At 37.4% G+C, this 15,403-nt stretch overlaps 1 protein-coding gene across 2 annotated transcripts in view; it reads left to right on the top strand.

Annotated features, from left to right (window-relative positions):
- The window catches only part of SNX6 (sorting nexin 6), a 63,482-nt gene that overhangs the window by 15,155 nt on the left and 32,924 nt on the right, over positions 1–15,403 (top strand). Inside the window, exons 1-5 of one of the 2 annotated variants that reach the window (XM_030318922.1) lie at positions 752–925; positions 1,260–1,364; positions 2,234–2,344; positions 4,923–5,044; positions 7,034–7,157. In XM_030318922.1, coding sequence (XP_030174782.1) covers positions 923–925; positions 1,260–1,364; positions 2,234–2,344; positions 4,923–5,044; positions 7,034–7,157 — 465 coding nt within the window. In that variant the 5' untranslated portion in view covers positions 752–922. Of the gene's footprint in view, positions 1–751; positions 926–1,259; positions 1,365–2,233; positions 2,345–4,922; positions 5,045–7,033; positions 7,158–15,403 lie in introns of those variants that run through there. The other variant, XM_030318923.1, reaches the window with a different exon arrangement.

The raw sequence follows: 15,403 nt of genomic DNA, 5'->3' as shown, positions 1-15,403 counted from the left end.
GGAGGTAGTTATTGAGTATTATGTTGCCATTTTTAGCACTATAAATATGTTATATGTAGTATATATAATAGTTTCATTGTAAATTACTGAACTAAAATAAGCAGTAGAGTTAAAATTATTAGCCTTTTCATTATTTTTCTTGTTCTAAAAGGTAGATACTTTCCTTAATTTTAGGATACTTGAATGTTAATGAACCATCTTCTTGGAAAATAGTTTATTTTATGTATTTATTTCTTTCAAACAAAAGGTCCTGCATATTTATTACTGAATCACCTTACTGGTGCAGAAGCATAGTAACAGAGAAGAATCATTTTTCTAGTAAAACATGTTTATTGTTGAGGTGGTAGTGATGTTTACAGAGTGATAGAATACAAGTATGTAACCTTCATGCAGCATAAATATATATGCCATCTCATGTGCTATCCATTCTAGACCAGCTTGGTTCTTCTCCAGTGCCTCCTCTTGGAGTTGTACCTGATTTTATTACCAGTTTTCATCCGAATTCACTGGGGAATGGGATGATTCTGCTTTTGTTTCTTGGCCACGTTTTTTTTGTTTGTTTGTTTGTTTTAATCTTTATTTATTTTTGAGAGAAAGAGAGACAGAATGTGAATGGGGGAGGGGCAGAGAGAGAGGGAGACAACAGAATCCGAAGCAGGCTCCAGGCTCCAAGCTGTCAGCACAGAGCCCGACGTGGGGCTCGAACTCACGAAACGTGAGATCATGACCTGAGACGAAGTCAGACACTTAACCGACTGAGCCACCCAGGCGCCCCTGTTTCTTGGCCACATTTTAAGTGTGATTCTGCAAGTCTTGTGAGAAGACCCAAATCAGAGTATATTAATGTGCAGAGATGGGATTCAAACCCAGGTCATCCAAGCTCCTAGGCTAGGGTACCTTCCAGACTTCCCTGCTGCTACCCATGGTAAGAAGCAGTTAACTTCACACACCACAATGGCAGAGAAGAGGAGAGAGAAAAAATAGTTTACTTTTTGAGTGAAATTATAATGAATAATGGTTATCCCATTGACTCATACAAAGCGTAGTTGAATACTATAGAATGAAAAATTAAGATAATAACATACCCAAATAAACTGCCCTTCAAAATATGTATGTAGTTCTAATGAACTTGAGTACTTTTTTAGATTTAAGATTATTTTGTTTTGTTTTGTTTTGTTTTTGCATTGTGTTAATGTCTGAGAAAAGAATGAGATTATAAATGCCCATAGGATTTTTATTAAGGTGTTATCTTTTTCTAGCTTAAAGCAATAAATGTAGATCTTCAAAGTGATGCTGCTCTGCAAGTGGACATTTCTGATGCTCTGAGTGAGAGAGATAAAGTAAAATTCACTGTTCACACAAAGGTAAATGTGATTTTGTACTTGTACTATTTTAGCTATTTATTGTGCAGATGTTATATATGTGATAATATATTGACTGGAACTTTGGTTTTGAACATAATTAGAAGTAAACTATATTTTAGTTTATAAGCTACTGCTTTTATTGTAACAGTTTTAAGGAAATGTACTTGTTAAATTTTTTTTAAATTTTTTAAGTTTATTTATTCATTTAGAGAGTATCCTTGAGGGAGGGAGGGAGGGGCAGAGAAAGAGGGAGAGAGAGAGAATCCCAAGCAGGCTTCCGGCACGCAGGGCTCCATCTCACAAATTGTGAGATCATGACCTGAGCCAAAGTCAGGAGTTAGACCCTTAACCAACTGAGCCATCCAGGTGCCCCAGGGAAATGTACTTTTTTAAAAAAATGCACTTTTTAAAGACTAACATTTACGAGTTACTCACAAAACCTAGGTGTAATGCAGATTTAATTTTCTCTAGACTTCTATTAATATCTTTCATCATTCTTGTTTTCAATTTTGTTTTGTTCTTTCAGTTAATTAAATTACTGTCTTACAAATTATTTTCTTTTTGGATTTCAGTTTTTAGGCATATTTTCAGACTGTAGATCTATTTTTCTTTGAATAGTTGAGTTTGATATATATTAGTAAGACAACTTTTAAATGGTGGTAGCAGTATAGTATAATAAGTCTGTCAAATTATTTTCTTAAACATCTCAGGATAATTTTGTCTGATGTCTCCAAGTTTTCATAATAGAGTTTAAAAGTGCTGATAATCTTTCGCATGAGACTAATTTACAAAAATAAGATAAAAAATATTTACTAAAAGCCTTTTAGTGCAATTTTGATTTTTATTCAAGAGAATCTCTGTCTTTGCAGAGTTCGTTGCCAAATTTTAAACAAAATGAGTTTTCTGTTGTTCGACAACATGAGGAATTTATCTGGCTTCATGATTCCTTTGTTGAAAATGAAGACTATGCAGGTTATATTGTGAGTATTGGGGTTCCATTTTAATCCCATTTTCTAGGAGCTTTTTAGGTACTTTATTATGTGTTAAATTTTTAGTGAACTGGTGTAATTTTTTTTAAATTGCCAATTAGAAAACACAATGTACGATCACCTTTTATCCTAAATTGCCTAGTTTGAAAGTGTGGAGATATGGCTATGTTATGCTCCTTCATTTAAATTTAAATTCTTATTGTTTACTGGAAGTGAAATGGGTTTTTCCTAGGGATTAATTAAGGGGATGTTACAAACCATACTGGTTTTGAACACTTAGGTAGACAAATACTTAGAGTTGGAGGTACCTTAAGAAGTCATCTAATCTAAGTATGTACCAGATGTTGTGCCTTAGCCATTGTCCACACTCAGATTCCTGAAATTTAGTTTCATTTGATATCCTTGAAATTATCCTGACTTGATTCTTTCTACATCCTTGTGGCTACTCCTTCTCAGTCATTTGCTTTTTCTTTGTGTAACTCAAAATTTGGTTGACCACTGGCCGTACATTTTTTTCTTTTTTTCTTTAAAAAAAATTACCAGTTTATATAAAGGATACAACCAGACAGCCCAAAGGAAGAGATGCATAGGACAAGGTACAGGGATCGGGGTTGGGGCATAACTTTCATGCCCTCTCCAGGTATACCACCTTCCACCTCCATAACATGTCAGTGTATTCACCAAACTGGAACCTCCTTCTTCTCTTCCCATCTTATTTCCACCTTTTCTTCCTCATCTTGTCTAATGGCATTTTCTTACTACAATTTCCTTCTATAGACTAAACACTCCTCAAAGATCAAGACCATCTTTGCTTGTTTTTTTTAAGATTTTTTTTATTATTACACTATATGTTAACTAACTTGGATGTAAATCTTAAAAAATAATAAAGATAAGTAAAAAAATACTTAATCACATATAAAAAAAGTTTTGTTGTTTTTTTTTTTTTTTTTTTCAAATTATTTTAGCTAGCAGGAACAGGGAAGAGGGGCAGAGAGAGAGAGAGAATCTTAAGCAGAGTCTGTGCTCAGCACAGAGCCTGACACAGCGCTTGACCCCATCACACTGAGATCATGACCTGAGCCAAAATCAAGAGCCAGATGCTCAACCAATTCAGCCACCCAGGACCCAGGCACCCTAAGGTAGATAGATAGATAGATAGATAGATAGATAGATAGATAGATAGATAATTAATTACTTATTTTGGAGAGAATGCAGGTGGGGGAGGAGCAGGGAGAAGGGGACAGAGGATCTGAAGGGAGCTCTGTGCTGACAGGCTGACAGCAGCAAGTCCGACGTGGGGCTCAAACTCACGAACCTTGAGATCATGACCTGAGCCAAAGTCGGATGCTCAACCGACTGAGCCACCCAGGTGCCCCTATTTATTTATTTTTAGTGTTTATTTATTTTGAGAGAGAGAACATACATATGAGAAAGGGAGGGGCAGAGAGAGAGGTAGAGAGAATCTTAAGCTGGCTCCATGCTCAGGAGCCCAGCGAGGGGCTCAGTCTCACAGCTGCAAGATCACAATCTGAGCCAATATCAAGAGTCAGACGTTTGACTGAGCCACCCAGGCCCCTGCTCCAAGATTTTATTTTTAAGTGATCTCTACACCCAGCATGGGGCTTGAACTCACAACCTTAAGATTAGGAGTCACATACTCTACCAACTGTGTCAGCCAGGCACCCAAGACCATGTCTTGTTTATCTTTATATGCACATTGTTCAGTATCATGCCTGGTGCATAGTAGATGTGAATATGTGCTTAGCTGTACTTGATGCTTCCTTCCCTATTGCTTTCCTCAAGCATAACTCTTTTCTTGTATTCATTCTTTAACTTTTCCTCTACTTATCTTTTCTTCTTGCTTTCTTTGCTTCCCATCATTTTCCCTTAACAATTCTTATTTGTAAGCCCTTCCTTTTAAGGTAAACTTTTTTCTTCTATCCTTCCCTTGAAAGATATGTCTCTTCTAGATACTATATTTTTACTTAAGATAAGTATTTACTCACCCCCTTACTGTGAGTGAGTGGAATGAGGTTAGTCATTAATCTCTGTTTTGTTGTCTTGGTTTTAAGTCCATGCTCTATGCTTCTGGTGCACTCCTCCAGTTAAGGAACCCTTTTTAACATCCCTTGCTGGATTGTACTGTTGGCATCCATGAATTTAAGAAACATAGAATAGCATAAAGCTACTATGAATTCATTAATTTAAAAATATATGTTTGTATTTGATCAAACTATTTACATACTTCTGAAAATTGGTATGCATATTAATTTAGTGTATAGTCAGAGCTTAATGTGTTTATACATTTGAAGACTCTAGGTTGCCACATAAGAATCTGCAGATTAAAGTTTGGGAACTACTGTTCTAATACGAGAAAATAGTGCTCTGCCATATTTCTTCCTTGTGCAAAGGACCTAATCAAATTTTCTAACCTGAATTGAGATATTCCTGGTGCCATGTTCATTCAAGATGTCTTTAGCTCTCCCAGACACAGTCTTTTATGGTAGCAGTAGTACAGTTGCTGTGAAAACTAAAAGTCTTTAAAATTAGTGATTTGGTTTTCTTACAGATCCCACCAGCACCACCAAGACCTGACTTCGATGCTTCAAGGGAAAAACTACAGAAGCTTGGAGAAGGAGAAGGTTCCATGACAAAGGAAGAATTCACAAAGATGAAACAGGAACTGGAAGCGTATGTGATTTTTGTTGTTGGTTTTGTTAATTGTGCTTATTTTAATGCCTTTTTTCTGTGCTCTCTGATATCCCATCCTTTTAATCATTTCACCACAGTGACCCTTTCTGAAAGATGCAGGTTTAAGCCAAACAACCAGTTTTAATGATCATGATCAGAGCCTACAGGAAAATTATAGAATAATTGCCTACATTGTAAAATTCTTTAAATTAATGTTTTAAATAGACTCTGAAAATTGAAAATGGGGGGTCCAAAACTTTATTTAAAAATAGTAGAAAGGGAAATAGGACTTTTTGAAGCAGAATATAAGTTGTTTTGGTTTTTATCTACAAGGCCTTAGTCATTGCCAACCTGGTTTTCTTTTTTCGATGTGTGCATACTACCCAAACTTCTGTTTTCTGTTTCTCATAGAAATATGCACCGAGCAACTCTGCACATACTCTGTTTTCTTTTTTAAAAAGTGTGTGTGTGTGTGTGTGTGTGTGTGTGTGTGTACGCATGTGTGTGCACGAGTGCACCTGTCTAAATGGCTGTGTCTGTGTTTAATTTTTGCCCTCTTTCTTTCTGCCTATGGCTTCTGGCTAAGGGGAAAAGAGGAGCAAAGTAAAAGGAGAATAGTTTTAAAATGTTTTTCATTAAATGATTATTAGTTTCACATATACTAGAAATGCATTAAATCTTTGAAAAAACTGGAGATAACTTCTGTTTTGCGTTTAGCATATTTGCTGAAAATGCAGAATCTTTCCCTTCTTATTAGACATTTGAAGTAATTTTAGATTTACAGGATATTGTTTTCTGTATTTTGAGAGCAGTACAAGTAAACACTTTCCCTTGTATCATCATCACCTCCATCACTCTTTTTCTGATCATTTCTCCTCTTCATTCATTTCCTTTTCTCCTCTTCCACTTAGTTTCAGTTTTTAAGCATATATGCACCTGGCTACTAGACTCCTCTTCAGAATGCTAAACTCGTTTGACAAGATAAATTAGCAAAGTAGATCTTTTTTGTCAAAGTGTAAGGTGACATATTTTAAGATTTTTGTCCATGCTGGGTGCAAGCAATAGTCTGAGAGACAGAGATACATACTTTTATAGTTATAAGACTGAAAACTGGAAATTAGCAGAGCACATTAATATTAAAGAATCTGTGGTTTTCCAGTGGCCCTGATCATGATTCTTTTGTGGTCTGGTTAGGGGTTGGATAACAGAGAACCTTGGGTTTATTCTACTGCTACCTCCATCCTCTGCATCCTTCTTTTTTGTCTTCACTGAATGACTACCCTCACAGAGATCAAACTTCTCCCAACATTGGTCCTGCTGGTTTGCTGGTATGTAAAATTTATCCTCCTTGCACGTAGTTGAAGCAAGAATATTGGGCCTTTTCCTTGAGTGTTTCTTTTTTCAAACTGACATATATTACTATATGATCACTGTGATTCACTGATGAAATTAAAATATTTTAAACATAATTTTCCAATGTAATGACAAAAATTAGTCTCTCTGTGGTGTGCTTTTTTTCTTGTGTGTTTGGGTCATTAGATGAAAATAATTATTAATGTTGAAAATATGCTTACTGAGGTTTGAGTTTAGATTTTTTTTTTTTGTACACAGGTATTTAAAAGCAGTAATTATCGAGAAATTGATCCATAAAGATTGTATCAAATAATTTGTAGTGTACTTTCTCGGGAGCTGAAAACAAACACCCCTATAGTTATCTTTAACATCAACTTGCATAGGAAGAAAAGTTCATAAAACTTAAAAATATTAACATTTAAATATAATAAATACTATTAACTAGCATGAAGTCTTTTCAGAGCTGGATTTTATACATTTTATTAACAGTTCAACTAAAACCTTTGTTTACATGGATTATATATTTGTATCTTTAATTTTGCATTTAGAATAATTTGGAGTATTTGTTGAAAACTGTTACGGACTATTTTCTAGTTGATGCAGTGTTTTACCTTTAATTATGTGTATTGTTTCTAGTGAATATTTGGCAATATTCAAGAAGACTGTTGCAATGCATGAAGTGTTCCTATGTCGTGTGGCAGCACATCCTATTTTGAGAAAAGACTTAAATTTCCATGTCTTCTTGGAATATAATCAAGATGTGAGTATTTATTAAAGCAGTAATCAAGGTTTATTTTTAGAGTCACTGTAAAAGGCAGGGAGTAGTTAGAAAAAAACCCTTTTTTTGTAGTGTTCTTATTTTTCAAGGTAGTGTAAAATGACATTTTTTTTAGTGGTAATAGAGTATTTCAATACAACTAGAGAAGAAATGAAGAAATTGAAGAAATGAGGCTAAATCATGTTACTGCATGGGACATTGATTTTCATCCTGAATTGTGAACCTCTTAAGAAATAGGATTATCAACTTGATTGTTTCCTAAATTTGAGTTTGAAGTTTTCTGAAATTCCAGGGAGGTGCTTGAGCTAAAGAATTCTAGATTACTTTAGGGTTAATCATTGCCTTTTGATCTGTTTAACTGACCTTTTTCAGTGCCAATTGCTCCTAATCTTCCTCCTTCCCTGCCTGAAAACTCTGTTACAGTGCAAATAGAAAAATTGATGTGGTTGAGCTTTAAAGATTTCTTCATTCATAGTACTGGCAAAAATTTTTATTAATGGATAGGTGATACAGATCTTGGGATTTATATTTGAATGACAAGATTAACTCATAATTTTAGCAGAAAACAAATGTAGCATAGTGCTTATTTGCTTATAAGTTGACATCAAGATCAAAGAATTTTATGTATATAAATTTGCCCTTCTGGTTTGGTTTTAGTAGACATGACAATAAAATATCCTAAGTCTAGCAATAGGGAGAACACATTTTTTTGAAAGGGTATGCAGTAACTCAGGATCACAGAAACAGCATTTTAAGCCTGGATACTTTCACAAGTGTAAATATGGTATGTGATACTGGCATGTGGTCATTTACAACTAGGAACTGTAAAAAATTCTGGCTATGTCATGAATTATAAGAAGCTGAAAATAACTTGTGACTGGGTTGCCAAAGAACACATGATAGAATGCTGTCATCACTTTTTTTACTTTTATGTGTTTGTTTTTGCTTAACCTTATTCATGGCCTTGGCCAAAACCTTAATAATAATTGGTAGAGCAGCTTAGGCATACAGTGAGTATTATCAGTGCAAGGCCACTTGAGCTAGAGGAGCCTCATGCTCTGTGTACTCTGTCCCATTGCCAAATCCCTTAGTACTATCTGAAATTATATGTCTGTATTTTAAATTTTTTTTTTTAATTTTTTTTTTTCAACGTTTATTTATTTTTGGGACAGAGAGAGACAGAGCATGAACGGGGGAGGGGCAGAGAGAGAGGGAGACACAGAATCGGAAACAGGCTCCAGGCTCCGAGCCATCAGCCCAGAGCCCGACGCGGGGCTCGAACTCACGGACCGCGAGATCATGACCTGGCTGAAGTCGGACGCTTAACCGACTGCGCCACCCAGGCGCCCCTATATGTCTGTATTTTAAATTTTTATGTATTTATTATCTGTCCTCTCTACTAAAATGTAAGCTCTCTGAAAGCAAGGCTTGAATTTTACACCATTGTATCCTCACTGCTTTAGAATAATGGCTGACAATTAAGATGTAAAATAAGTATTTGTTAAAATAAGTGAAAGATTATTGATTATTTTCCAGTTGTGGTGGTGGTTTTTTAACTTTTTTTTTTTAATTTAAATTTTATAGTTAACATACAGTGCAATATTGGTTTCAGGAGTAGAATTCAGTGATTTATCACTTACGTACAACACCCAGTGCTCATCCCAACAAGTGCCCTCCTTAGTACCTATCACTCATCTAGCCCATCTCCCACCCACCTCCCTCTGTCAACCCAGTTTGTTCTCTGTCATTAAGAGTCTCTTGTGGTTTGTTTCCCTCACTTTTCTTTCCCCCCCCTTCCCATATGTTCATCTGTTTTGTTTCTTATATTTCACATAGAAGCGAAATCATATGGGATTTGTCATTCTCTGGTTGACTTATTTCACTTAACATAATATATGCTAGCTCCGTCCACATCATTGCAAATGGCCAGATTTCATTCTTTTTGATGGCCGAGTAATATTCCATTGTATATATGTACCACATCTTCTTTATCCATTCATAAATTGATGGACATTTGGGCTCTCTCCATAGTTTGGCTATTGTTGATAATGCTATAAACATTGGGGTGCATGTACCCCTTCAAATCTGTATTTTTGTATCCTTTGGGTAAATACCTAATAGTGCAATTGCTGGATCATAGGGTAGTTCTATTTTTAGTTTCTTGAGGGACCTCCATACTATTCTCCAGAGTGACTGCACCAGTTTGCATTCCCACCAACAGTGCAAGAGAGTTTCCCCCTTTCTCTGCATGCTTGCCAACACTTGCTGTTTCTTATGTTGTTAATTTTAGCCATTCTGACAGGTGTAAAGTGGTATTTCATCATGGTTTTGATTTGTATTTCCCTGATGATAAGTGATGGTGATCATCTTTTATATGTCTGTTAGCCATCTGGATGTCTTCTTTGGAAAAGTGTCTGTTCATGTCTTCTGCCCATTTCCTCACTAGATTATTTGTTTTTGGGTGTTGAATTTGATAAGTTCTTTATGGATTTTGGATACTAAGCCTTTATCTGATAATGTCATTTGCAGATATCGTCTCCCATTCTGTATGCTATCTTTTAGTTTTGTTGGTTGTTTCCTTTGCTGTGCAGGAGCCTTTTAAGTTTATTTTTGAAAGAGAGAGAAAACATCAGCAGGGGAGGGGCAGAAAGAGAAGGGGAGATTGAATCCCAAGCAGGCTCCACACTCAGCATAGAGCCCCATGCAGGGCTCGATCCAACCATCAGATCAGGACCTGAGCTGAAATCAAGGGTCTGACACTTAACCGACTGAGCCACCTAGGTGCCCCAGAAGCTTTTTATTTAAGGAAGTCCCAATAATTCATGTTTGCTTTTGTTTTCCTTAACTTTGGCAATGTGTCTAGTAAGAAGTTGCTCTGGCCAAGGTCAGAGAAGTTGCTGCCTGTGTTTTATTCTAGGAATTTGATGGTTTCCTATCGCACATTTAGGTCTTTCATCCATTTTGAATTTATTTTTGTGTATGGTGTAATAAAGTGGTCCAGGTTCATTCTTCTGCATGTTGCTGTCCACTTTTCCCAACACCATTTGTTGAAGAAACTGTCTTTTTTTCATTGGATTTCTTTCCTGCTTTGTCGAAGATTAGTTGACCATATAGTTGTGAGTCCGTTTCTGGGTTTTCTATTCTGTTCCACTGATCTATGTATCTGTTTCTGTGCCAGTACCATACTGTCTCGATGACTACAGTTTTGTAATATAGTTTGAAATCTGGAATCGTGATGCCTCCAGTTTTGTTTTTCTTTTTTGGATTGCTTTGGCTATTCAGGGTCTTTTGTGGTCCCATACAGATTTTAGGATTGTTTATTCTAGCTCTGAGAAAAATGCTGGTGGTATTTTGATAGGGATTGCATTAAATGTGTGGATTGCTTTGGGTAGTATTGACATTTTAACGTTTGTTCTTCCAATCCATGAGCATGGAATGCTCTTCCATTTGTTAGTGTCCTCTTCAATTTCTGTCATAAGTGTTTTATAGTTTTCAGAGTACAGATCTTTTACCTCTTTAGTTAGGTTTATTTTCCTAGGTATGTTTTGGTGCAGTTCCAAATGGAATCAATTCCTTGATTTCTTTTTCTGCTGCTTCGTTATCAATGTATAAAAATGCAACAGATTTCTGCATGTTGATTTTATGTCTTGTGACTTTGCTGAATTCATGTATTAGTTCTAGCAATTTTTTGGTGGAGTCTTTCGGATTTTCTACATAGAGTATCATGTGAAAGTTTGACTTCCTCCTTGCTGATTTGGGTGCCTTTTCTTTTTGTTGTCTGACTGCGGAGATTAAGACTTCCAATAATGTGTTAAATAGTAATGATGAGAATGGGTATCCTTGTCTTGTTCCTGACTATAAAGGAAAGGCTTTCAGCTTTTCCCCATTGAGGAGGATATTAACTATGGGTCTTTCATATATGGTTATGATGTTGAGATATATTCCATCTATCCCTACATTGTTGAGGGTTTTTATTAAGAATGGATGCTGGGGGCGCCTGGGTGGCGCAATCGGTTAAGCATCCGACTTCAGCCAGGTCACGATCTCGCGGTCCGTGAGTTCGAGCCCCGCGTCGGGCTCTGGGCTGATGGCTCAGAGCCTGGAGCCTGTTTCCGATTCTGTGTCTCCCTCTCTCTCTGCCCCTCCCCCGTTCATGCTCTGTCTCTCTCTGTCCCAAAAATAAATAAACGTTGAAAAAAAAAAAAATAAAGAATGGATGCTGTATTTTGTCAAATGGATTATTGATTGTTTAGATCAGATTTATAAATAGCTTTGGAAAAAAATTAAGGTTTCATAAATTTTCTCCCTTCAATATAGATTTCTTTTTCTTCCTCCCACTAATATATGCTTAATAGAGATAATGATCTCATGCATTATAATAACCCTTTTTTTTTTTTTTAATTTTTTTTTTCAACGTTTTTATTTATTTTTGGGACAGAGAGAGACAGAGCATGAACAGGGGAGGGGCAGAGAGAGAGGGAGACACAGAATCAGAAACAGGCTCCAGGCTCTGAGCCATCAGCCCAGAGCCCGACGCGGGGCTCGAACTCACGGACCGCGAGATCGTGACCTGGCTGAAGTCGGACGCTTAACCGACTGCGCCACCCAGGCACCCCTATAATAACCCTTTTAATACCAGCACATGGTATTTTGGAGAAACTCTAAAAAGACAGGAAAGTGGTTTGCAAATATTTTTTAATCATTAATTAATAGCAAGTATATTAACAGGTTATAGAAGATTATAGGCCCCAGGGCACCTGGGTGGCTCAGTCAGTTAAGTAAGATCAGGTCATGATCTCACAGTTTATGAGTTTGAGCCCAGGATTGGGTTCTCTGTCAGTGCAGAGCCTGCTTCAGATCCTCTGTCCCCATCTCTGCCCCTCCTCCGCTTGTGCTCCCTCCCTCTCTCAAAAATAAACAAACATTAAAAAAAAAGAAGGGACACCTGAGTGACTCAGTCGGTTGGGTGTGTGACTTCAGCTCAGGTCATGATCTCACGGTCCGTGAGTTTGAGCCCCGTGTCGGGCTCTGTGCTGACAGCTCAGAGCCTGAAGCCTGCTTCAGATTCTGTGTCTCCTTCTCTCTCTGCTCCTTCCCCACTCACACACTATCTTTCTCTGTCTCTTAAAAATAAATAAATGTTAAAAATTAAAAAAAAGAAGAAGAAGAAGAAAAAGTATGCCTGGGTGGCTCAGTTGGTTAAGCATTTGACTCAGTTTCAGCTCAGGTCATGATCTCATGGTTGGTGGGTTCTAGCCACGCATGAGGCTCTGTGCTGACAGCGTGGAGCCTGTTTGTGATTCTCTCTCCCTCTCTCTGTGCCCCTCCCTGCTCTCTCATTCCGTCTCTCTCGAAATAAACTAATACAAAAAAAGTTTTTTAAAAAGAAGGAGATTATAGGCCCAAAACTAAGAGGTTTTTCTCAATGTTGTTCTAATGCTGTTTCATGGATCTTTACATACTTCAGTGGGGCAGGAAAAGCAATCTGCATGTGCTGTTTTGTTTTCTAAGTTTCAGAGAGCCATGGGACTGATAAGTTGCTGAAGTAGAGCTAGGGTGTCTTAAAGTCTAAAGAGGCCATCAGGCAGCTGAGAGGCCTAGAAAAGCTTATTCTAGCATTGAGTTGTTTGAGAAATAGTTGCTGTTGTAAGCAATGATTGCCTTTAATGTTCAGTGCCTTACTTAAGTAGTTGTATACCTTCTCTGTTTCTACTAGGTATAGTCTGAGTCTACTTAAGAGTAGAGTAAATATATAACCTCTTCAACACCCTAATGTCCATTCAGTTCTTGCTGCCTTATCAGTGGACATAACCCAGGACCCTGCCTCATATCTGAGTTCTTAAGCCCTAGTATTAATAGACTCCAAACATAGACAGCTCTGTTTTTCCCTATTCATATTTTGATTATTCTTTGATTCTGGCACATCTAGACACTTGATCTCTTCTGCATTTTGACCCTGTTAGCAGCCCTTTTGTCTTTACTTTGTTCTCATGTAGCCTAGATTGCCTGCTCCATCATTTATAACAAGGTTATATATGACTTCAAATAGCTCTCTCCTATTTTCCATAAAAGCTAATTTCAACTTGCAGCAGTTCCTCCTTGATGTAAAATGACCTTGTTCACTAGGAAATACAAGCCAATCAGAGATCAAATCCCACAACTCCACGTGTCTCCCACAACCCTCATCTGCCTTGGCAGCCACATGCATATATTAGCTTTTTTTTTTTTTCTTTTTTTTCTTCCTTTCCAATCTGGACAACTTTTAATTTCTTTTGCTTGCCTAACTTCCCTGGCTAGAATCTCCAGTACAATGTAAAATAGAAATGACAAGAGCAGACATCCTTGTTTTGTCTATGATCTTGGGAGGAAAGCATTCACTATTTCACTATTAAGTATGATGTTAACTGTGGGGTTTTCATTGATGCTCTTGATCAAGTTGAAGAAGTTCCCTTCTATTCCTAGTTTGTTGAGTGTTTTTATTATGAAAAAGTATAGCTATTGAGATGATAATGTGGTTTTGTCCTTTATTCTACTACTATAGTATATTACATTGTGCCTTTCCACTTTGACAAAGGTATCTTTCTAGCTATTCTGGATCCCATGTACTTCTGGATCTTTGGGATCTGTTCTGAGTTTCCTTCTTAACTCTGTGGCTCCTTCTTAGTGTCCTTTGTGAGCTTTTTCCTCCATATATCCATTCATTTAAATAGGATCCTTCCAAGGTTCCTCACTGATTTCTCCAGAAATTTAGAAGTTCCTTTAGACTTCTAACTCTAAATTCTCCTGAAGTGATCTCATTGACTCCTATGGCTGCAGGTACTTTTATATCTATTAACTTATAAATCTGTATCACTTGTTTGAGCTCTTCTTTAAATGCAGGTCTTCTTTTATGTTCTCTGTCTCAAAGAAGATACCAGCACCTTCCAATTTCTTACGACCTAAAAATTACTCATGACTTTACTCCCTATTCCTTTTTTTTTTTTTTAAGTAGGCTCCATGCTGAGGCCTGAACTCAGACCCCGAGATCAAGACCTGAGCTGAGATCAAGAGTTGGAGGGGCGCCTGGGTGGCGTAGTCGCTTAAGCGTCCGACTTCAGCCAGGTCACGATCTCGCGGTCCGTGAGTTCGAGCCCCGCGTCGGGCTCTGGGCTGATGGCTCAGAGCCTGGAGGCTGTTTCCGATTCTGTGTCTCCCTCTCTCTCTGCCCCTCCCCCGTTCATGCTCTGTCTCTCGCTGTCCCAAAAATAAATAAACGTTGAAAAAAAAAAATTAAAAAAGAAAAAAAAAAATTAAAAAAAAAAAAAAAAAAAAAGAGTTGGACAGTTAACTCACTGAGCCACTCAGGCATCCCCCTGCTCCCTATTCCTATTAGGAAACACCAAATCCTGTCTGTTCTACTCTCTTACTATATTAGGAATGTGTCTACTTCCTTCTATCACCAGACCTAAAGATTAGTTCTGACCTTTATAACCCTTGATTGGGTTATTGGAACAGCCTCTGACTGGTCTTTCAACCTCCAGTCTTACCTTTCTCATTTTCTAAGTCTGTATTAAGTTCCCTTGGTGTTCTCGAAGTGCCGTATGGATTCCTCTAACATTGTACTGCTCACCCTATGTTTAATCATATGTTTCTCTGGATTCTCCTCTGCACCATAAATTACTCTTATAGAGTATGGACCACCTCTTAATCATCCTTATTTTCTGAACACCTAGCACAGTGCGTGATTGTTTTTTTTTTTTAAATTTTTTTTTTCAACGTTTATTTATTTTTGGGACAGAGAGAGACAGAGCATGAACGGGGGAGGGGCAGAGAGAGAGAGGGAGACACAGAATCGGAAACAGGCTCCAGGCTCTGAGCCATCAGCCCAGAGCCTGACGCGGGGCTCGAACTCCCGGACCGCGAGATCGTGACCTGGCTGAAGTCGGACGCTTAACCGACTGCGCCACCCAGGCGCCCCGCACAGTGCGTGATTGTAATATACATTTGTCAATAGTTTTTTAAATAAGTGAATTAGTTAATATAAGAACACGGTTTTGAAAAACACCCAGAGTGCATTCAGAAGCCTAAAGATACAGCAGTTTAGAAAGGTTTCATGAAGAGAATGTGTTTTAATTTCGATGTTTAATGAAGTCTGAATAGAATTTTTGGTGGGAAGAGAGATACTATTTCAGATACAGGGGAACCTAAGCATTTAGAGCTTCTTTTGAGAACTATTTGGAACATAAGGT

Source organism: Lynx canadensis, chromosome B3 (assembly GCF_007474595.2).
Source record: "Lynx canadensis isolate LIC74 chromosome B3, mLynCan4.pri.v2, whole genome shotgun sequence".
NCBI lineage: Eukaryota > Metazoa > Chordata > Mammalia > Carnivora > Felidae > Lynx > Lynx canadensis.
Note: the sequence above shows the minus strand (reverse complement) of the source record. Positions and strands in the feature narration are given on the sequence as shown.